Source organism: Portunus trituberculatus, chromosome 18 (genome assembly GCF_017591435.1).
Source record: "Portunus trituberculatus isolate SZX2019 chromosome 18, ASM1759143v1, whole genome shotgun sequence".
Lineage (NCBI taxonomy): Eukaryota > Metazoa > Arthropoda > Malacostraca > Decapoda > Portunidae > Portunus > Portunus trituberculatus.
In genome coordinates, this window is record NC_059272.1 from 8,844,550 (window position 1) to 8,869,549 (window position 25,000).

Genomic DNA, 25,000 nt, shown 5'->3' on the forward strand with positions numbered 1-25,000 from the left:
CCTGCTTCCTACACTCCTACACGTCCTTTACTCTCCGTCATATTTCATTTTCTCCCTCTATCCCTTTGCTCCCTTCTGGATCCTGCCCGCTCACTCCTTTCCTTTCCTTCGTTTTCTTCAAGTGTTCTTTTCTTCCCATTTTTCTTTTCGCCCGTTTTCTTTTTCTTTTCGTCACAGGTCAATTGGTCACCATAAGAAGGGAAACTAAAGCTAAATTGCAGCGCCATAAAGACAAGGAGGAATAGAAAGGCACCATTACCCCCTCCTACTCTCTCTCTCTCTCTCTCTCTGGTTCTCGGCACTCTATTCCGGCATCACGATTCAGGAGCAGCGTTTTTGTGATCCGTATGAATGAATTTATAGATGAAAGAGCGTGGCCTGAGAGACGCGGGTGGAGTGGTGTTATTCTTTCATTCCTAGAGGTGGTGGTGGTGGTGGTGGTGGTGGTTGTGGCGATGGTGGTGGTGGTGGTATCAATAGTTTAGGAAGTAGTGATGGTGGTGGCGATGATGATTTACAGTACACTGACTACTACTACTACTACTACTACTACTACTACTACTACTACTACTACAACAACAACAACAACAACAACAACAACAACAACAACAACAACAACAACAACAACAACAACAACAACAACAACAACAACAACAACAACAACAACAACAACAACAACAACAACAACAACAACAACTACTACTACTACTACTACTACTACTACTACTACCTACTACCACCACTACCACCACCACCACCACCACCACCAACAACAACAACAACAACAACGACAATAATAACAAAATGAAACAAATAAAAAAATGTAGAGAAAAATAAAGAAAATATTAGAGAAAAACGGTAATGGAAATAATGGAGGTTAATCACTGGCAATTAACTTTTTAAATTTTATCAAAGACCATAAAAAAATGTACAAATATAAGTATATTACATTTGAAACCAATGATATCAATTTAATTACGTGACACCTGTGGTTTATTCTGCACTACCTGGAGAGAGAGAGAGAGAGAGAGAGAGAGAGAGAGAGAGAGAGAGAGAGAGAGAGAGAGAGAGAGAGAGAGAGAGAGAGAGAGAGAGAGAGAGAGAGAGAGAGAGAGAGAGAGAGAGAGAGAGAGAGAGAGAGAGAGAGAGAGATAAAAGCTTTCTTTACCCACTAGGGATACATAACATTATTCTCTCTCTCTCTCTCTCTCTCTCTCTCTCTCTCTCTCTCTTTCCACATTTCTTCGCCATCCCAATTCATGAGGGAAAGTTCTTATCTCTTTTCCTTGAATGGCTCGACAGAGAGAGAGAGAGAGAGAGAGAGAGAGAGAGAGAGAGAGAGAGAGAGAGAGAGAGAAAACGTGTGTTGTGCCGGAAAAGTAGCCTGCCAACCCGCCGCGACACTTGCTTTTTCTGTGATGTGCTGAAGTAAGAACACGTGCGTCACAATGTAGATGGGACGGCTCACACACACACACACACACACACACACACACACACACACACACACACACACACACACACGACCCTATCATTCTTAACTGCTCCTAACTGGTTAACATGCCCAGTTTGGGGTACATTCTTTAAAGTGTGTAATGGCCAGTTCCGGCAATGACATGATGATGATTGATGATGATGATGATGAGGCTGGTGAAGAGGATAAGGAGGAGGAGATGCAGGATGGGCAGGAGGCAGCCACTGAGTATCATGACATGTTATCGTGGCTGGTGGTGGTGGTGGTGGTGGTGGTTGCTTCCTTCACTTCACACGTGATTACTGTACTGAGTGTTGGTTTTCTGAGTGTCAGCCGCTCCTCTCTCTCTCTCTCTCTCTCTCTCTCTCTGAATACAGATGCGAGAACATAAAAAAAAAAAAAAATGCGTGGCAGGCGAGGCGGCAGGGTGTCTGAGTAACGGCCTCTGACATGCCAGGGTGGACCAATAGTACTTAAAGGCTTCACCAGCAATGGGGTCAATACAGCTCAAGTAGAGGGTAAGACGCACATACAGTATTGCGCTGGGCCGTTTGTAGGTTGACGTGTCTGCCTCGCCTCGTGATGTGGCGGTAATGGCGGTAATGCAGTCATGACGGGCGGCGAGGGGCTAATATAACGCGTCCGTCAGTTGTTTGGTTCACTTTATTCCTCCGTCATTCACAAGGGAATACAAAGAAAGAACATACATCAGACCTGCAGAAACCTACAGGACTAGGATAAGCTGCTTTGTATTAAGTAAGAGACATAGGATAATAAAGGTGAAAGCTTCTACTCTAAAGCTTTGCAACGCCAAAACGAGGGAACATTAAGGAACGCAAAGAAAGGACAAACACTACACCTATTGGGTCCCAACGAGACTATTTGAGGTTACCTAATCTAACATAAAAGACAACAATGAAGGAACAAACAGACGCTACACGTGTAAGATTCCACGAAACATTGAGAAGCTGTATACACTGTCTGAATCTAAACTAAGAGATGCAGGAATACGAAGGAATAACAAACAGTCAACACAACTGGCTCTAACGAGATTGTTGTGAGGAGTTACACTAATATAAAGCACAAAATGAAGGACACTTAAGGTGAAGGTCTTAACTTTACAACCATCTCATAATCTTGACGAGGGAAGACAGCGCTTGCCGTGACCTGATTTCCCCTTGCCGCTCCATAAGGCTGCCAAAACAAACCTGTGTGTGGGTCAGGCAGTCACTCGCCCCACACAACGCGCCCATCATGAGATACATAAAGGACCCAACAGTCCACACACTGCTGTCACATCGCCCAAGCCGTACTCAAGGCATTTCAAGTACCACACTCGCTCGTATTCTTCAACCTTATCTCTCTCTCTCTCTCTCTCTCTCTCTCTCATCAGTCTCAAGGACCACAGAGATAATTTGTCAGGGTTTCATGGATGTTATTGATGATACAACTCTTGTTATAACTATCATTGGAATCGTACAAGATCTCGATCATTTCCACTACAGCCTGTTAGCTAATAGTCGAGATGAGACAATGAAAGGCCTAACAATGCTGTCAACTGCCTCACACGTCTTACAAGTTACTCACTGACCATAATATTTACTACGACTAACATCACGTGGAGGCAAGACAGTCAGGGAACGTATGGTACTAACCCCAAACCTGACGTCAAGAACACACCTTACACCACCACCTGCAGCGCCACCACTCACTGCGTCATAAGCGGCCACACAAGGTAAAAGACGCACACGAGACTATTATAGGATCTGTATATCAAAACACTTCTGCGCAGCACCTTCACAACTTACAAAAGGTTCTCCGTAGTTTAAACCACACTGGATTTTACTTGTGTTTTTAAGATTCATGTTAGGTTTTTACAATACTAACAGGAGAACCACTCGTGAGAACCTGACTAATCATCTCTGTGGCCTTTCAAAATAGTCGTGATGAAAGAGCAGAGCAGAGCGTTCAGAACAAGAGGCAAGGTATCAATAACACCTTGGAGCACGTGCGTCCTATTAAGACACACCGGGGGCAGATGAATGAACCCAATCAACCGGCGAATTGCACTCCCATTTGTAAATCGTAAACACCACCGGAGTGTGCACGAGTACAAGTGTTTTAAGTGAAGATGAAATGGTTAGTATGTATTCACTGTTGTGGTGAAGTCAATCAATATTAAAAAACGCTCTGCTCTCTCATCTTAACTATTTTCCATGGCCACAGAAAGGAATAACCGGATTCTCATGAATATTACACATAGTTGAGAATAGTTGACGCGACTTATAAAGACAACAAACAGGGACATATTTTTCATGGTTTAAATGGATTACAGTTGAAACAGCCTATTAAATCAGTATTTCTTTTTTATATCACCGATGTGTCTCCACAGTTAATCGACTGATAAAAACGATAACCTGGGATTTCTTTTGTTTTCCATGACAAATAACTGAACTTTATGTTAGAATAAAAAGTATAAACGACAGACACCCATTTAGTGACACAACAAGTAAAGAGAAGGGGACATTTATAGACTAATAACGAGAGAGAGAGAGAGAGAGAGAGAGAGAGAGAGAGAGAGAGAGAGAGAGAGAGAGAGAGAGAGAGAGAGAGAGAGAGAGAGAGAGAGAGAGAGAGAGAGAGGCATGATTACTAGTACCAGATTTTGTCGGAGTCCATGTTATGCTTTCTTAATTGGCAAGAGAGAGAGAGAGAGAGAGAGAGAGAGAGAGAGAGAGAGAGAGAGTTTTGAAGACTTTGGTCAGAATTGGCTTTTGATCTCCTACTCTCTCCCTCTCGCCTTCAAACTCATCTCTCCTCTTCGTCGTCCTCCTCCTCCTTTCCCCACATACCATCGCCTGTTGGTCTTCACGTTCCATCTCCCCTCTCCATCTCTCCATGCAACCAATCAACTTCAGAACTCTGGAGAATCGAAATACACACAATTGCACGGAATCACTTCGCTTGCCGTGTCTCGAAATGGTCAGGGCGCGCAAGTTCTCAGTGTGTGTGTGTGTGTGTGTGTGTGTGTGTGTGTGTGTGTGTGTGTGTGTGTGTGGATGAAATATCAATAGTTTAGTGGTGAGTATTTCATCCGTGGAGAGTTGATCAATTTTGGGTTTGTTTATATCTTCGTTCTTCCTCTTTTTCTTTGCCATTTGAAGACTGACAGTAGGAGATAAAAAAGAAAACAAAGGAAGTGGGAAAGATTGAACAGGTAAAACTGGTACAAAAATAGGTTGATAAGGTTAAAATAATGTAGAAAATGAGGTAGAGAAGATGGATTAAATGAGAAGGAAAGATGATAATGAAGAAAGAAAAGGTAGAGAAGATTGAAAAAAGTAGAAAAAAAAGATAGAGAAAATAATCCATCGTTCCTTATTACCATACGATTTAGGGACTGAGCGTGGATGAAAAGACAGGAGGGGAAAAAGAAAGGGGAATAAACTGATCTATCCTTGCGAGGTTGAGAAAAGTAGAGAAAAAAAATCCATCGTTCCTTATAACCTTACAACTTAGGGACTGAGCGTGGATGAAAAGACAGGAGGGGAAAAAAGGAAGGGGAAATAAATTGATCAATCCTTGCGAGCCCTGTCCTAAGTAAGACCTGGGGACCGAGTGCAGAAAATGAGCGTGAAAAAAGAGTCGAGGCAGAGGAAGAAAAAGATCACGGAATTCGAGGAAAACAAGTCTGATGAAAAATTGCGTCACAACTCAATTTTGACCTCAGAAGTTTATCCTCCTCTTCTTCTTTTTCCTCCTCCTCTTCCTCCAATTCCTCCTTATCCTCTTCATCAGCTTGTTCCTCTTCACTTTCACCCAACACTACTACTACCTTCGTTGTCCTCCTCCTACTCATCCTCTTTCTTCTCTTCTTCCTCCTCCAACTCCTCCACCACCTCCTCTTCCTCTGCCTTGTTCTCCTCCACGCCACACACAGTAATGGAGGCATCAGCAAATTTCTCCTCCATTCTCCTTTCCCTACCACCTCCTCCTCCTCCTCCTCCTTTACTTCCAAGTTCCTTCCCTCTCTCTCTCCTCCCTTCGATAAATCACAGAAAACGGAGAACACGTATTTGGCCATTACTGTGTGTGTGTGTGTGTGTGTGTGTGTGTGTGTGTGTGTGTGTGTGTGTGTGTGTGTGTGTGTGTGTGTGTGTGTGTGTGTGTGTGTGTGACGTGCAAGGAGTGGGACAGACGTGACCTACTTGGCACAGGAGGAAAGAGAAAAGAAAGGAGAGGAGAACAGACTGGGAAAGGTTAGGAGGGAAGGGAAGAGGGGAGAGGGAAGGGAAGAGAAGAGGGTGAAACTGGGTGAGGTTAGAATGAAGGCAGAGAGGGTGGGAGGAAGCGGTGACGTAAGTGTTAGTGACGGGAGAAGGAGGAGGGGAGGAAGGTATGGGGGTTCATAGTCTCGTGTCCTCTCAAAATATATTACCGTGCTTGGCAAGTGATATGACTGTCCTTGTTCTGTGCTTCCAAATGTTTTTTCTCAATGGAAATAGCAATAATAATCTGTTTCTTCATACTAAGTTGGCATTTTCTTTACTAGACGTGGAGGTGACAAGGGGTTCATATACGTGACACTAAGGAACTAAATCACGCATTTCATTTCATGGTCTGTATTTCTCGACGCTTTGTTCTCTCAGCAGGACTACATTTAACCCTGCTACGCGATAAGCAACGATCCGCAACACTAAAGACAATGTACGATTTTTTTTGCAAGCGCCTGTAGTGAAGAAATATGTGAAAAGGAAAACATTTTGTAATTTCTTGGCTGAAGTTCGGAAATGGCTGCAGAACGAGAAAAAATTTCCTAAGTTCTTAGAAATTAAGGAAAAATGTAGCAAATAACAGTGAATGGTTTAATTAAAGACCACAGGGAGAGTAATCAGGTTTTCATAGACTATTTTTCTGAGGAAGATACAAAATAACGAAACTATCATCAGTATGGCGGAGACGTCCTGTAAACTCGTAGTAACTTCTAGCGCCACAGAGATGCTGAGTCAGGTTTTCGTAGGTAAATATTCTTTTCTACTGATGGTGCAATATAATTAAACTACGAATCGATTCACTATAGTCCTTCAAAAACGTTATAACTTCCTGAGTATTTTTCATTATGTAAGGAATGACTCTGGCCTAGGGGGGGAGAAAAGCGGGTATAAATGAAGGCCCATTAAAAAAATAGTAAGGCCTGTTGAAAATAAATTAAATATTAGGAGCTGTAAACATGTAAAAATTTGATCATAGCTTTGCCACAGAGAGAGAGAGAGAGAGAGAGAGAGAGAGAGAGAGAGAGAGAGAGAGAGAGAGAGAGAGAGAGAGAAGGAACAGATATGCGTTCTCTGCACACCGTCCCTTAGTGTTTCTCCTCGGCTGACTCCACTGCAGACACTGTATTCACGGTCGTCTGCTGGTCACCCAGCCAGCCTTCCCCATTACGGAGCGAGCTCAGAGCTCATAGACCAATCTTCAGTTAGGACTAAGACCACAACACATTCTATACACCGAGATAGCGAGGCCACAACCCCTCGAGTTACATCCAGTATACTTACTACTAGGTGAACAGGGGCTACACATGAAGAGACTCGCCCATTTGCCTTTCTCCGCACCCGGGAATCGAACCTGCGCCTTCTCTGTTGTGAGCCGAGTGTGATAACCACTACACAAGTATTGAAGCAAGTGACTCGATGTTTTCCACGCGGTAGTAGTAGTAGTAGTAGTAGTAGTAGTAGTAGTAGTAGTAGTAGTAGTAGTAGTAGTAGTAGTAGTAGTAGTAGTAGTAGTAGTAGCAGTAGTAGTAGTAGTAATAATAATAATAATAATAATAATAATAATAATAATAATAATAATAATAATAATAACAATAATAATAATAATAATGACGATAATAATGATAATAACAACAACAACAATAATAATAATAATAATAATAATAATAATAATAATAATAATAATAATAACAATAATAATAATAAATAACCCCCAACTTTCCCTCCTCAAGACATTAAAACTCCAGAAAACTGATCAGACAAACAAACAGATAAGAAAAATAAACATATCATAGTAATTAAACGAAACAAAATGCATACTTAAACAAAAACAATAATAATAATAAAAGAAATGATGCTTACTTTCCTCGTCTCCATTTCCCCGCCATTGTTATTACCTTTTCTGCCATATTTACACCAAACAATAACTCGACCCTTAGCCAGCAAGCGTTTTTTTCTTCTATACTTTCCTTATTGTTCACCTTCATGCCCTCCCCCCCCCATCCCAGAAAAGAAAGAAAAAAAAAAGCGAGGTTAAAAATGGGAACAAATAAACAGAAAACAAGCGCTCTTCTGATTGGTCGCTTGCACAAACCTGGAGGATGAGAACGTTCGCTGATTGGTCGACGCCGAGAGCTGAATGGAGGAAGGGGAGAGAGGGAGAGGGAAAGGAGAGAGAGAGGGAGAGGTGGGTGGATGGTGATCTCTTCTATTGACTGGGAAATATTGCCAAGGAGGAGGAGGAGGAGGAGAAGGAGGAAGAGGAGGAGGAGGAGGAGGAGGAGGAGGAATATGAGAGATTACTACCAGATATCCTTCCAACCTTCCAGACAATCCTCCACTCCTTCCTTCCTTCTTTATCTCTCCTTCACTCCCTGATATTTGGAAAGCCCACAGGAGACACCACCATTCTCTCTCTCTCTCTCTCTCTCTCTCTCTCTCTCTCTCTCTCTCTCTCTCTCTCTCACGCACACACACACGCACACACACCCCTCGCTAACTCTTTCCTTTAATTAAATTTCTCCTCCTATCGTCCTTCACTCCCTCTCCTATTCTCTCCTTCATTCCTTCCTTCACTCTTCCTCTCACTCTCCCTCCTCTCATCATGTACTCTGTGACTCTGAGGGGAGAGAGAGAGAGAGAGAGAGAGAGAGAGAGAGAGAGAGAGAGAGAGAGAGAGAGAGAGAGAGAGAGAGAGAGATGCGTATCATCAAAATCACCGTCACTGCAATTTCTATCCATTAACTGCAAGATCAACCTTACCTACCCATCCATCTTCTTTCAACCATACATGTCAACCCTCCAACCCTTTCCCTTCCCTTCCCTTTCCTTCTCAATGCTCCGCCTCCCCTTCCCTCCTCCCTCTCAGACCTCAAAACACTACGGCGGCGCTATAAGACGCAGAGGTACGCACTGTTCTGAAACACTTCTGGCAGCACCTATTTCTACCTAGATCACGTTCAATAGGCTCTTGTTGAAGTTACACTAATTTTTAAGGGTGTTTTTATGGTTCTGGTGGTGTATTAAAAAGATTTATGGATCACTAATAGGGGAAACAGTCTGGAGAATCACGCTTATCATCTCTGTAGGCTTCGAAATTAGTCGTGGTGAGAGAGCAAAGCATCTTAAAATATCGGACAACCCCAGCCCCCCCCCTTCCCCTCACTAAAAAAAAAAAGATCCATTTTCTGTTAATTTTATAAGGTAGACTTAAGTTCTTTGCGGTCACCAAGAGGAAGAGAGTTTGTCAGTGTTTACGTGATCTGGAAATAACTAAGGGTTGTTTTCGGGACCACGTAAGGGTGGAGGGTCTTAAAGAGTGTCCTCGCGCGTCCTGAAAGCCCCTGAGGAGTGTGTGACGTCCTCAGAGTATTCAAAATCCGAGAAAAAGAGTGTGAAATGTTTGCGTGGATTTGCTTGCCCGGGTAAACATAGTCTCTCTCTCTCTCTCTCTCTCTCTCTCTCTCTCTCTCTCTCTCTCTCTCTCTCTCTTTCTTGTGCCACATGACCTTGTTATTTAGATTTCATCAGTTTATCAGTTAGCCAATCCATTAATGCATTCCATTCTGTAACGTTGCATTCCCAACTCTACTTTCTCTGCTTTGTTCCATCTCTAACAGTTTATTTCCTCACTCTGGCGTCTCCCTCACCTAGCTCCCTCTGTCGCCCTCACTCCTTTCCTCCCCCCCGCCTCAATTCACTCATACAACTCAATTTATCTCCCCTAACTCTAACCTTACTAACACAATCTTCATTTTTATAGTTGCTCTCCTTATCTTGTGTTATAATTGTGTGGCCCAGCGGTAATGTCCTTGCCTCTTCCTCGCCCAGCGTATCGTAATCCAGCACACTTCGTTCCTCTCTCTCTCTCTCTCTCTCTCTCTCTCTCTCTCTCTCTCTCTCTCTCTCTCTCTCTCTCTAAGTTAACTTGTTACTTCATCTGCGTAACTTTACTAAACAAATATAACCTAAGCAATTATAAACTCATGTACTCTGAAGTTGGCAATTTTTTTTTTTCGAAATTTGACTTACACCACCCCCCTTTATAACGCAGAAAGACGCTATAACAGTGATTTAATCTCCCTTTCTCATTTCCATCATGATAAAAGGAACAGAGACGTAACATATCCACAAAAAGAGGAAATGAATGAAACTTTGAACAATACGAAAAGGTATGTAAAAAAATTGATACTTCCTCATCTTCTAACACTAGGCACTGCACACTTATCCCGCTCCAAAAGTCCTTCACGCTCAATCCGTCCCTTTCCATCCTCACCAGTACACTACACTACAAACACTACCCTTCCCACCCTCCCAAATATAACTAGTATGCAGACAGTTACCCTTTTCCCCTTTTTCTCCTTTTCCATCCAAACACACCTACACAGCCAATATTTCATTCCTTTCTAAAAAAAACAATATGCAGGCAGGCAGTTACTTTTTCCTCCCTTTTCATCCTAACACGCCTACATTACAAGCACCATTCCTCTCATCATCCCTAAAATAACAAGCATGCAGTTATCCTTTACCCTCTTTTCATCTTGACTAATTTTAACCACAAATATATACAATGTCCTCTGTCCTCCCAACGGCACAAAGGTAAGACAATACTCACCATCCGTTGTAAGCGAATAATCCCGAGTAGAAGGAGAGCGCTATCTTGGTGAAGTCAGGCTCTGTGTTATCGAAGGTGAAGTGTTGGGTCTGTCCTGTGGAAGAAACGAAAGATCAGGGTTAGTGGGCTAATGGAACAGACGAGGCAAGCTAATGGTAGTAAATATCTAAGAAAGGAAGTTGTGAGGGGATGCATATCGTAGGTGTGATGAGGCTTCTATAAGTGACAGAAGGAAGGATCAAAGAGTGTGTCCATCAGGATCTAAGATTAAGGGGCATATGCATAAGTAGAATTAGAGTGTTTAAAACCTAAAAACTAACTACGTGAAGGATGAGGTGTGTGATGTGCCTTCCGTGCGTGACAAATGAAGAATCAAAAAGTGTAAGGATGAGGCCTTAAGATGTGTTTTGCGAGAAGACGGGGAAAGTAGAATGGAGAAAAAATGAAGGAAGGGTTACAAGAAGGAAAAGATGTGGCGTGCCTTCCATACGTGACAAGATATGAAGAGTCAGGGAGTATATGTAGATCTGAGCTGATGAGGTAAAAAATAAATAAATAAAAGGAGGATAGTGTGGGTAGAATATCTGGTAAAAAAAAAAAAAAAATCATACACAGAAAATCGTAAAAGATGACTGAGCAGAACACGAACAATAGGGATTTTAAGAAGAGAAATAAGGAACAAGTATTTTTTTTCAGATGAAACCTAGAAAAAGTATTGCATCGATGTAAGAAATGGAGAAGAAAGCTAATGAAAAACATGAGTGGTATTTACAAAAGAATAAAGACATCACCAGGATCAAAGTAACCAGAATATAAAGTGGTGAATCCTTGAGGGGGAAAAAAAAGTCAATCGCACTGCATTCAAAGGAGATAAGATGAAGAAGAGGATTAACGTACGAATCACCAGAGGCACACAGATAAGAAGCGATGACGTCAAGATAATTTTCAGATGCAGCTGAACAAGGGAACCAACTATACTACAACTAAGAGACGGAGAAGGTTCTGAGAAGGAAGACAGGCGGGACCCACTAGGAATGACTGGCGGTTAGACGGGGCACTGTAAGACTCGCCTTTGATGGGGTATGGCGAGTGAGGAGTGACGTGAGGGTTGAGGGAAAGGGTAGAGCGAGGATAGGGAGAGGTCAGGGTGGTTATGGAGGGCGACAGGGAGGCAGCATAGTATAGCAAAGAACGGAGAGGCGGTGAGATGAGGCTTAATTAAGATATAAAAAGGGGGAGGAACTATAGAAGAGAGAAAAGAAACTGAGATGAAAAAGAGAGGTTCTGAATATTTGAAAAAAGAAGCCAATGGAGAGAGGAGATTCACAGGACAAGAAAGATGTGATAGAATTTTAAAAATATTATAGAATTTACAGAAAGAATAAAGTGGAGTGGATTCTGAAAGATGGGGAAGGATAGATCTTTCAAGAGTGACAGAGGTGGAAAGAAATATGCAACAGAAAAGACCAATGATGAAAGGAATAAGGGAAAAAAAAAAAGAAATTCATGACGTCTGGAACAACACAGAGACATGTAAAAAAAACATAAATAAAGAAAAACCAATAACAAAATGGAAAGAAAATAATGAAAAGATGAAATATATATATAATTCTGAATAATATAGATATGCAAAAATCACATACGAGAAAAGAAAATCAACTTTACTTACAAACAAGCCTGAAATTTTGCAAGTAAAAACTAGAAAAGAAATGGAGTAAATCTGGAAAAATTGTCGAGAAAAGATTTGGAAAAGCAATAGAGAAGGAAGAGGATGAGGATGTAGAGGAGAGGAATGAAGATTTTAAGATTACAGAGTCAGTTAAGACAGGAAGGGAGAGGAAGAGGAGTCTGAGAGAGGAAGAGGAAGAAAAAGAGGAAGAGGAAGAGGAAAGAGGAAAAGGGAGCAAGGGCAGTGACGAAATGAAGAAAAGAAATGAGACACTGTGACACTTTGAAACAATAAACTGATCTCTCTCTCTCTCTCTCTCTCTCTCTCTCTCTCTCTCTCTCTCTCTCTCTCTCTCTCTCTCTCAAGGAATCTTTTATTTACATATATCAGTCACGTGTCGAATCTTTGCTGAACCAGAGGTAATTTTTATATCAGAAGAAAAAAATATATATAAAGTTTAAAGCAAAGGAAGGAGGAAGGGGCGACCAGAATTTATGGGAACGGAACAGAAAATAGAGGAAGAGGAGGAAGAGGAAGAGAGGGATGAGAATTTTCAAGGGACAGGATTAAGAAATATATATATATATATATATATATATATATATATATATATATATATATAGAGAGAGAGAGAGAGAGAGAGAGAGAGAGAGAGAGAGAGAGGGAAACGTTTCATTCACCCTTGACTCTTATTTATACAATATGTAGTCACCTTCGTATTGTTCCCTACACACAATAGTGCTCTCTCTCTCTCTCTCTCTGTCTCTCTCTCTCAAGTCAGACAGAACTGAAGCAGTCATCAGAGATTTGATTACTCATCCCCAATTGTGAGGGGCAGCATGAAGAATAAAGAGAGAGAAAGGGATGGGGAATACTGTGGGAAACCTGAAATTGAAGAGATGAATAGTACTGTGTGAGGGGAAGGATGTGAGGGGAAGGATATGAAGGAAGGATATGAGGGGAGGATACGAGGAGAGGGATATGAGGCAGCGATATGAGGGAAGGTTTCAAGGTATTTGGGGAGTGAGGAGAGGATAAAAGCATTCCCCTCGCAGCCGTGAACAGCCCTTCCTTCCCCCGCCCTACTGACCCCCGCTGAGGATTAGAGAAGGGAAGGCGAGGGGAGGGGATGGAGAGAGAGAGAGAGAGAGAGAGAGAGAGAGAGAGAGAGAGAGAGAGAGAGAGAGAGAGAGAGAGAGAGAGAGAGAGAGAGTTAACCTCCATATTTTGCAATTCTCTCCAATTCCTGGGACTAAGTGGCTTTGCGTGGCGAGTTCCCCCTCACTATTCAGCCCCTTGGCCCTTACCCATCTCCCTTCTCCCCCATTACCCGTCTTCCTATCCCTCTAACCTCTCCCTTTACCGCTCCTTTATTTCTTTCTTCCCTCTATACTGCTTCCTTCTCCTCTTCCTCTTCCTCCTCCTCCTCTTAAAAAATTCTTGGTGCTTCTTTTCATTTCCTCCATTGCTTTTCTCTCTCTCTCTCTCTCTCTCTCTCTCTCTCTCTCTCTCTCTCTCTCTCTCTCTCTCTCTCGGTGATAAACAAGATCAAATTGCGTCGACATGAACAGGAAAATGAATTAACACGTTCTCTGACAGCATAATGAGAGAGAGAGAGAGAGAGAGAGAGAGAGAGAGAGAGAGAGAGAGAGAGAGAGAGAGAGAGAGAGAGAGAGAGAGAGAGAGAGAGGACAGGGGACGTGGTGTGCAAAAGACAAGGGATCATTAGCCAGTTAAGCGCGTAACCAACCTTAATTAGGATCTATTAGCGTCTTCATTAAGCCTAACTGTTGTGGTTATGGCTCCCTGTGTCTCTTTTGTGTGAGTGAATGTGCTTGCGTGTGTGCATGTATGCGTGTCATTCACCTAGGGTCATGTGGTGGTCACCGAGTCATCCGTTCAACTAGTATGACCTCTTTAAACAATAATAACGAAATAATATTAATACAAACCATCAAATATAAGCAATACAAACAACAACAACAACCTTCATCTGTTTCTTCATAATATGCGTTTTCTCCAGTCAAGTAGAGATAAGATAACTGGTACATCCACCTGCGTATAAACGTGTGTGTGTGTGTGTGTGTGTGTGTGTGTGTGTGTGTGTGTGTGTGTGTGTGTGTGTGTGTGTGTGTGTGTGTGTGTGTGTGTGTGTGTGTGTGTGTGCGCGCGCGCTGCCGTTCATGCACACACCAAAAAATTTCCGCTCGTTTAGCTTTCATCAGCCACATATTTCTCTACAGCGATGGCAATTCTCTCCTTTCCTCGCCTCCCTCTCCCTCCCTCTCCCTCTCTCTCTCCCTCCACATCTTTCCCTCACAGCCTGCAGCCCACCCTTCCTTCCTTTCTGTGAATCTGCCATCGATAAGATTTCGTGGAAAGAACCTGAGAGGATGGTGTGTGTGTGTGTGTGTGTGTGTGTGTGTGTGTGTGTGTGTGTGTGTGTGTGTGTGTGTGTGTGGGAGAGGAAGGGTATGTTGGGGGTGGGCGGAGGGAAAAGGGAGGGAGAAGGAGGAGGAGGAAAGAGTAAAAAAACAAAAGGAAAGGAAAGGAAAAGGAGAGATGGGAATACAAGTGAAAGGAAAAACAAAACAAAAAACTGGGATTTGGAGGAAGAGGAGAGGGAGGAAGAAGGAGGAGGAGAATAGAAGAGAAAGTATTGAAAAAAAAAGTTAAGCGAAGAAGAAAGAAACTATTGCAGAATAAAGACAAGGAAAAAAATGGAAAAAAAAGAACAGAAATAAAGGAGGAAACAGAGAGAGAGAGAGAGAGAGAGAGAGAGAGAGAGAGAGAGAGAGAGAGAGAGAAAAGACAAATAAAGGAATGAATTACACTGACCCTTCATTGTCCTGTAGATGGTCTGAGTGCCTCCCTCAACTTCCCTTCCCCCCCTTCCTTCATCTCCTCCTACCCCTTCCCTCCCTCCCCTTCCTTCATCCCTCCTCCTATCCTTCCTTCCCTCCCCTTCCTTCATCCCTCCTCCTATCCCTTCCCTCCCTCCCCCTCCTTCATGCCTCCTCTTATCCCTTCCTTCCCTTCCTTTCCCTCCTCCTTCCCTTCCTCCTCCTCATGCCTCCCTTATCCCTTCCTTCCTTCCTCCTCCTCCCTCCTGCTACCCTTGTCTATCCTCCTCCTACCCCTCCCCCTCCCCCTCCCCGTCCCCCAAATAAACCTCACACAATCCATGCTTTCACCAACTTTCGAGAGGTAGTGAATGAGAGAGAGAGAGAGAGAGAGAGAGAGAGAGAGAGAGAGAGAGAGAGAGAGAGAGTGGGAAGGCAAGATAAGTGAGTTGTAAACAGTAAATAAGTGGCAAGAATGAGAGGAGGAGGAGGAGGAGGAGGAGGAGGAGGAGGAGGAGGAGGAGGAGGAGGAGGAGGAGGAGGAGAAGGAGGAGGAGTGCAAGAGGAAGACATCATATTATGAGGTTCACTAAACTCACTTAATCGGAGTTGAAGAATAATGGACTCACTCTCTCTCTCTCTCTCTCTCTCTCTCTCTCTCTCTCTCTCTCTCTCTCTCTCTCTCCTTGATTGCATTAAGATCATGCGACGGCACCACACGCAATGCACTTTCATTTTCATCTCACTCCATAACTACCAAGAAGGAGGAGAAGGAGGAGGAGGAGGAGGAGGAGGAGGAGGAGGCAGCATCTCGCCACGCCACGGTCTGCACACGTCACACCTGTATCGAAAAAACACGTGTGCCTTGTGCAATCTACCTGATTTAGCACAATGTTTAGAATGAGTGACGGTGATGAGAGAGAGAGAGAGAGAGAGAGAGAGAGAGAGAGAGAGAGAGAGAGAGAGAGAGTGTGTTGGAGGGGATAGCAAAGACTCCCTCCCCACTTCCCAGCCCGCCAGGTGAAGCCGTCTCGTCAATTGGCAGTAATGGAAGGGAGTCTAGGGTTATGAAGGTTCGTGTTGACGTGATTTCAGTATATACACATACAATTGCCTGGTATAACTGACAGTATTTCAGAAACGTAGCGGCTATTACGAATCTGAAATGGTAATAATTTGGCACACACCCACTCCCCAATCCCTCCCACTCCACACACAATTATAAAGTTTAAAAGAAAACTAAATTTCTTACAACGAACACTAGTCTTGTTTATGGCAAAAATTGTCATTATATTGACTAGTGGCGACATATGTATGCTTAACCCTTCAGTACCAGAACACGTTTCCATATACATTCTGCTTACTATTTAGTGCTTTTATACAACTTCAGAAACTTATGTGGGGGATTGAAATAGTGAAGACTGTGGCCATTGATCTTCTGCCCTCCATAGACCCTTGCTAGTGTCAATAAGATTGTCTAATGGCACACAAAAATGACGGTAAAAATGTGTTCCAGTACTGAAGCGGGTAAAGGGAATACTTGAACACTGCTAAGGCCACTGAGGGCTGAGAGGGTAACAGGTGTTGGTGTTGCTTGCTTCTTCGCCCTTCAGACCATTGGCGCCCTTTGCCGTTATCCCTTTGATGGCATGAGTTCGTAATACTGATGGTGGGGAAGATGATGGCAATGGTGATAGCAGTGATAGTGACAGTGGTAGAGGTGGCGGTGACAGCGGTGATAAGACACTGGTGGTGGCCTTGACCTACACAGCACAACAGTAAAACCAGTCCATGACCTTTTACATGATTCCCGCGTACCGCATTTAACAGCTGATGGTTTCCCTTCATAATGTACCTCCCTCCTCGTACTCATGAATCCCACTCAACATTTCTCTTCTTTCTACAGACACCTCACACCATGAATTTTCTTCCATTCACATATTTGCCATCCACCGTTCCTCTCTTCCTTCCGTTGGTATCCTTCAATTTTCTTTTCTCTTCACTTCATATACTGTACCTCCCACTCCGTACTCATGAATCCCACTCAACATTTCTATTCTTTCTACAGACACCTCACATCATGAATTTTCTTCCACTCAAATATTTGCCTTCCACCGTTCCTCTCTTCCTTCCTTAGTACCCTTCAATTTTCTTTTCCTTCTTCTTTATAACTAGTATGCCTTCATTAACCCGGTTTCATCCCCACCACCACCATCGTCAGGCCTGTCATTCACCACCTCCCTTCCTTCTCTCCATGCAAATATCTTCCCATTTCTTCTTTCTTTTACATCCATTACCAACCATACCACGCTCACTCCCTTCCGTTAATTCTTTTCTTCCTCTTCTTCTCTTTCCTTTATTCTATGGTGTCATCTCCTTGTCTCGTCCTTACGGCTGCCACCACCGCATCCACCTTATCAATATAGGACAAGGGCATCGAGGGGACGGGGCAGGAGTACTAAAGGGCTGGCAGTGTAACGTTAGCCTAATCAGCGGCACATCAGACGCACGCCTCCCATCTCACTGACGCTATCATAGGTGTGCTGATTATGACTAACTTAACCTTGACTGGTCGTCTCCACACCTGCTCCTCCTTACCTGCTCTCCTCACCTGCTTGCCTTACTGGGTCGTCTTTTTATTCGTCTCGTTATGCGCTTTTTTTTTTTTTTCTCTCTCTCTTTTTGCCTGTCTTCTTGTCTGCTTCACTAATCGTCCTTGTGTGACTTGTCTTAATCTTATATACGTATACATACATGTTCAGTTTACATCTTGAAGTGCTGATGATGTTATTGTTATTATCGTTACTATTCCTATTACTATTACTATTCCTAGTACTGCTATTCCTTCTTCTACTATTTCTACTACAACAACAACAACTACTACTACTGCTACTACTACTACTACTACTACCACTACTACTACTACTTTTACTACTCTCATTTTGATGTTACTGTTTTTATTTTAATTATTATCATTACTTACATAGAGAGAGAGAGAGAGAGAGAGAGAGAGAGAGAGAGAGAGAGAGAGAGAGAGAGAGAGAGAGAGAGAGAGAGAGAGAGAGGAGAGAGTATATGTAAAGATGTCTAAAAGTTGTGATTATGAGTGAAGGAGTGAAAGGGTTGCAAGTGAAGTGGCTCCATATTGTGTTGTAAGCTCGAATCTTCCATAAAATACCCAACCAACTCCGGCCTTCCTTGACCTCTTCGCCGTAAAACTGGTGACGGAGGCAATAAACACACGTGGCGCTCTTAAGGTTACGAGGATGTACAGTTGCCCGAGGGAGTGAAGGTAGCGGGATAAGAATCTACAAAGCAGTGTCTGGAAACTACTTAGACATATTACATCCCAGTTTTTTTCGTAGTATTTGCAAAGATCAATATAAAGCAGTTGGTTAGTGTTTATGTTAATTTACAATCCAACTTACGAACGTGAAATTCAATGGAGTTATGATTTTTTCCTTTCTTTTTCACTTTCAGGACGTACACCGTTAGGAGTCTTCACCACTACCATCTTTGCTGGTTTTCGTCAAAGTTCCAGCGTCTTGTTTCTATTGTATTAAAGAGCAAAAAAAAAGGAAGTTTGAGAAGATAAGAATAAAAGAGAAACCTGACTCTACCTTCTGAAGCTGCAAAAGCCATCACACCTACAAGCTCTAGTGGAAGTTATCGAAATGTTCAAGGGTATTTTGTGTTCTGTTGATAGCTTAACATTTATTCTTCATCATCAAAGAGAAAAATGGCCATGAAAAATTGGACGATATTCTGAGGTTTGGAAATTAATGCTTCTAGAGAGCCAAAGATGCTTAAGAATACGGTCCAAAGTTAGGCGCCCCAGAAAAGTGTTATCTTCAGTGTTTACGTGGAGTGACAGTCGGCATGGGTGATCACGGAGGTTAGTGGGTCTCGTTTTCTAACGGTACCAAGGATGCAACCCAACGGTGGCGTGTCATTGATGGTGACGTCACAGGATACCCACCCTTCCCCACACCACCACCACCACCACCACCACCAGTACAAGCATCTCAAGGCTGACGTTAGGGAAAGGCATCGCGCAATCAACTGGCTAATGGATTGACTGATTTGAAAGCGCCGCAGCATCACGTGTAGAATAAATACGTATAAATAAATAAACATACAAGGAAACAAATAAATAAGTAAATATTAATAAATGAATGTATTAATATACGTTAAAAGTGAACGTAAAATAAAACCTTCCTCAAATTATTTTACTCCTAAATAATGAAAGTGTATGTGTTACTTTTCTGTTTCATCTGAATAATTTGAAACCATTCTAATGGCTAAATATGAAATTGCATATAGATAAAAAAAAAAAAAAAAAAAATCGTCTCTCGGATTGCTGTTACTGATGTGAACGGTGTTTTGAAATTATGCTGCAAACCTGCACCAGACCAATTTTCTGAACCTTGAGAAGCACAGAGTAGTGAAAAGACAGACAATAACTTGACATTATTACTGTAGATATCAAACTGCACAAAATAGTTATTACATTTCACGGTAGAAAACAGTCAGGGATGCACAAAGAAGCACCTCGTCTTCTGGCACACCAGAGAGATGTGAACAGAGGACTTCGTATCGGTGGTGAAAAATATATTGAAAGGATAAAAAACAAATAAACAAACAAACAAGTGGAGTCCACATATATGATACAATATGGAAAGTCCGTAAGTGATAGAAAAAAAAAAAACTATATTGATAAGATTAAACACACACACAACATAAAAATTTTCATATATAAGAATGACGTTTATAGAATTAGTTTTGAAAATCTTATCCTTGGTAATTGAAACCAAATTAAGATAAAATTAGAGATTCAACAAGAAAATAAACACTAAACGTAGCCTGAAAACATCTACATCGTACTGTAAATTACCAAGTGAAGAAGTACTAGGGCCAATTATGTACTAATCAAAATAAATGAACAAATTACTAATAACTTTAAACATTCATTGAAGGAAAAGAAACACAATCTTTATAGATAGCTAGGCTCTTGTTTCTCTCTTCCTTATCAGCTAGTCGGGCCCAGCAAGGCGCGCCACGTGGAGCGTTTATATTCTGGACCAAAACATCGTGGTGTGGGAGTGGAGAGGCAGTGTGTTTCCTCATACCCGCACTGATTGGAACCGTGATAAAGTGTGAGCTACGAAAAACAACACGGCATTTCAAAACGTATTATTATTATTATATATTATTATTATTATTATTATTATTATTATTACTACTACTACTACTACTACTACTACTACTACTACTACTACTACTACTACTATTGTTATTTGTAGTACCAGTAGCAGTAGTAGTAGTAGTAGTAGTAGTAGTAGTAGTAGCAGCAGCAGCAGCAGCAGCAGCAGTAGTAGTAGTAGTAGTAGCAGCAGCAGCAGCAGCAGCAGCAGCAGCAGCAGCAGCAGTAGTAGTAGTAGTAGTAGTAGTAGTAGTAGTAGTAGTAGTAGTAGTAGCAGTAGTTTTAGGTGCCTTTTATTACTGTTAGGGCAGAAAAGGAATGAGGAAAACAAGCTTGAAAACCCTCTTAAATCGTTTCGCGTCAAAAGGGACCAAAAACTTGTATGAGAACATGTTGAAAGTAGCCGAGATAAGACTTCAAGTGTTTCTGAATTTATTCTCAGGGTCTAATTGTCGAGTACTCTTTCGACATTCTCACTCGCAATACACAAGGAACAATCAGCCATGTGAATTTCTAAATGATTTCTTTACTGTATTCTATGCAACGTTCTTCAAGGATTGTTTTACTCTATTGAGCACCTTTAACTTCAGATTATCAACTTAAACTCCTTTCTTCATAATCAGCAAAGAACGATCATCCTAGTGTGTCTCTGAATCCCAGCTATATATCATCTTTTTTTTTTTTACACAAGGTTCTAAAGCGATTCTTTGATATTAGAAAAAAAAAATTTAACTAAGGACTAAACATATCACCTTTCCTTCCTGCAGCTGCTTTTACCACGCAGTCAGCCTCAGCAGCTGAATAACCTACCACACTCATTTCCACTGTGCCCGAGTCTGAGCGGTTCACTCACTCTAAAGTCTAAAGGCTTCAGGGTTGCTGATACGATTCCAAAACCTGATAATTGGTGGATTCTTTCGCAAATCAGAAGATAATGAAGTGAGGGAAAGCGCAAAACTCAGTGGAAGTGCATGGTGAAGGTTACAAGACAACTGACCGCCCCGCATATATAAAACAAATGAGTAATCAAGTTTTTGATTGAGGTTCCACACACCAAACGAGTCACCACTCCTGCCGCCAAACTGGTCATGAGCAACAGTGGCAAGGAGTGGTGAGGGAGTGGCGGGAGTACGAGCAGTTTTCATCAGTGATGTTTGAGTAGTATATTGAGACTTATCTTTTTTTACCCTTACGTACGTACGTGTGTGTGTGTGTGTGTGTGTGTGTGTGTGTGTGTGTGTGTGTGTGTGTGTGTGTGTGTGTGTGTGTGTGTGTGTGTGTGTGTGCGCGCGCGCGTCCTGCCTTCTGATGAAAAATAAAAGTTCATAGTGCTTTTTTTTGTTTTTGGGTGGGCAGTTTTGAGGGAGTATAGTTTTTTTTTTTTTACATTAAACTGAGGGAAAGCCGACGAAACTCGCTGGGTTTTCCTTTATAAATATAATTTTCAAACAAACTAAAAAGTAAAAAAAAAAAAAAAAAAATCATTACAGTTTTCCTTTCGTGCAGAAAAATTTCAAAGCAGTGACATCCCAAACCTTTTCTGGCGTGTTTGATCTTATAAGAGGAAGAAAAAGCTGAAACAAACTAATGCACTCAAACGGGACTTTCAAAACAAACTTCCTATACTTTTAACCCTCCTAAGTGTCTGATAATACACAATGTACAAAAATCATCAAAGACATCATACAACATTGAAGACATCATACAACACGCTAGACAAGCACCAATCCTTGCGCTCTCTTCAGCCCAGCATTCTCGTCACTGCACGTTACTTATATAGTGAAGCACATCCTAACCCTACTCAGTTCACGCACTCCTCGGTCACAAGCCCCAATTGCTCATATTCAGCTGTTGCGCGTTTGGCGGGTTCCAGGTAGAGACAGAGAGATAAGGAAGGAGAAGCAAGGTATGGAGAGCGGGAGAACGTTTACAGAATTGACGCAAGTAGTGGAGTAGGCCAACGAAAATAGTGAACACGAGATGAAAAAGAGAGGGAGGACACGGAGAGAACTGGAAGGAAAGGGAATGCTGTGAAAAGGCGAGACAGGTGATAAGGAAAGAAAGGAGGAGAGGGAATGACAGAACACGAAAAGATGCCAAGAACCAGTGAAAAGTTTGGGGAGAGGAGGAACGGGTGGGAGAGGACGCACTGTGCAGGAAAGGGGAAAGGAAAGGTAAAGAGAAAATGAAGTATGGGAGTAAGGAATATAGGTTAGAGGAGGAGGAGGAGGAGGAGGAGGAGGAGGAGGAGGAGGAGGAGGAGGAGGAGGAGGAGGAAACTATTAGGAAAGTGATTGTATAGGGTTTCGGAACGCTACCACCTTGCCTGGAGAGTAAGTTGTGCGATATTAACACACACACACACACACACACACACACACACACACACACACACACACACACACACACACACACACACACACACACACACCTCTAACTAATTTCACGTAATTACCTTCAACACCACATCAATAACTAACATTATCTGCCTTCGCCTCTGTGCCCTGCCTCGTGCAAGGGGTGGGGGTGGTGATGGTGGTGATGGTGGTGGTGGTAATGGTGGTGGCAGTGAGGCAACTGCTGATGTTTATCTAAGTTATTAATATCACTCTTTTATGACGAACGGTAAAAAGAGATAGATGTTTAAATAGTAAATGTTCAAGTTCTGACATGATCACCTTCTTGTACTTGGAGTAGTGTCAGGAAATGCATGTACAGTAGATATGTAGAGGATACCGTCTGATGCTCATATTTTCCAAGTTTTAGTGCGGTACAAGAGATTTCACTATGGTAAAAGAGAATTCAATATAGCACAAGAGGTTTCAATACGATAAAAGACGACTCAATCTGGCACAAGAGGTTTCAGTACGGTAAAAGAGGATTCAACACGGCACAAGATGTCTCAATACCACGATTAATGCTAAATGCTTCGACGCAGTTCAAGACCACGGCGCAGTAACGTCTCCCTGGCACTAGAATTAAGAGGACAGAGAGAAGCCGCGGTGTGAGTAGCGTTACGTCCATCACCAGACGACGACACTGTGGTGGTGGCGATCTAGTGATAGTGAGGATGGTGGTGGTGAGAGTGGTTGTATAGTCTAGTTTTATTTCTTTTTTTTTTGTGAGTGTGTAAGAGGGGCAATTGCCAAGGGATAACTAGAGCGAGCAAAAACTCCCATTAAAGTACCGATATAAAATGAAAGGTCAAAAGCCTAATTCAAGACTGGAGGATGTGTCTTGAAATCACTTTCTGTAAAGAGTACAAGTCATAGGAAGGAGGAAATGCAGAAGCAGTCAGGTAGTTCCAGAGTTTGCTAGAAAAATGAACAATTTCGAATACTGGTTAACTCCTGCATCTGAATACACACAATAGGGTGACCACAATTACCTTGCCTTCCTTGGTCTCGTGAAGCGAATAGCATTTAAATTTATGTTTCAGTAAAACTTGGAAATCAATACTTTCTGTCCCCGTATGAACATAGAAAAGTTTGAATGGAAAATAAAAAGGATTCTCTGGCTATACTTTCTGTCCCTAACAGGAAAATGGGAAATATAAAAATTTGTACCTATTACAATTAGAAAAGGTTGGGGCAGCATAACTAGTTTTGATGTTACCGTCTGGCCCGTCATACACATTTTCTCCTTTCAAGAGCAATGATCCTTCCCCGCCAGGCACCACCGCGCCACTTGTGTTGCGGCAGCCAGCCTAACTACCATCAGAGTGGATATTTGTTACACTTCATGCTACGGTAATTGGAACTGAATTTTATAGGGAATTTTATTTTCATGCAATTAGGCAGATTAGTAATTATAAGTATGACACATGTGGCGAGTGTTATATTTGTTTGCATTTTGATCGTGAATATTTCTAGTTTTCAATCTAAAATATTTTCTTATTGTGAAAACATTTAATTTCTTTCGGTTTACCCATCCAAACAAAGCGTGACAGTGATAGAACAGCGTTGGTGTGTGCGACCGCTGTATTGTCAGTCAGCACACGGGGCAAGGTGAGCAGCTGGTGACGTGGCAGCGCCAGTTACCTGAGCCACCTCACGCCCCGACCGTCACACCACATTCTTCTCATCTCAATACATTAACAGTTACGATAGGAAATAGCTCAAGCAAAGACCAGAAACGCGTATGGTGGCTTGAGCTGCTACTGTAGTTTCCCTTCGCCTTCATGAGCCGCGCAGACACTGATGTATTCGTATCTGTCATCCCCCCAAATCTGCCACAGAAGGGATACCGTGGTGCCTGCAGCGGAGCGGATCCACATAGCAACAAAACTCCTCCACTCGCACTCCACCCAAACCGCCCTCCCAGAAATACGCACACCACAAAAAGGGTGAAAGTAAAACTCGGGGAAAGCGTGGCCAAAATGCAGCGAGTCACGACATGCAGGGTTGATAAGTAACGAGACAAGTGTGCACCGCGTGACTCAGCACTTTTAAAACAACACAAGTGGTGAGAATCAGACTCGGCGATGCTGAGGCTGTGGTGCTGTTGCTGCTATTGTTCACCACGGACACCACTGGCACTATATACTCACCAGAAAACATAAATGAAAATCACGCTTATTACGTATTCTCAACTCTCATCTCGCTATAAAAAGAGAGACGTAATAAAAATAGATCTGATAATAACTTCCTTGGGTAAAAAAATCAGTTAACAGATCATTATAAAATTACGAATGGTCTATCATCACGCTGGCCGGGTCATCACACTTGCACGCGGTTCACCACAACACTCACGGCCGCCGCATGAGTCACCAAGTTACTCTAGACGTGGCTGACATGTAACACTCTCGGCATCAGAGGTCAAGAGACAACCTGACGGAGGCGGTGCTGAGCTCAAGGGTTCGAGGAGGCGAGTGTGGCTAGAGGTCAGATCAACACTAATTTATAGTACAAACAAGTGAGCTATCG

At 42.4% G+C, this 25,000-nt stretch overlaps 1 protein-coding gene across 3 annotated transcripts in view; it reads right to left on the reverse strand.

Annotated features, from left to right (window-relative positions):
* The window catches only part of LOC123505854 (large neutral amino acids transporter small subunit 1-like), a 134,670-nt gene that overhangs the window by 43,047 nt on the left and 66,623 nt on the right, over window positions 1-25,000 (reverse strand). For all 3 annotated transcript variants that reach the window (XM_045257644.1, XM_045257643.1, XM_045257645.1), the window contains exon 3: window positions 10,361-10,454. In XM_045257644.1, coding sequence (XP_045113579.1) covers window positions 10,361-10,454 — 94 coding nt within the window. The remainder of the gene's footprint in view (window positions 1-10,360; window positions 10,455-25,000) is intronic.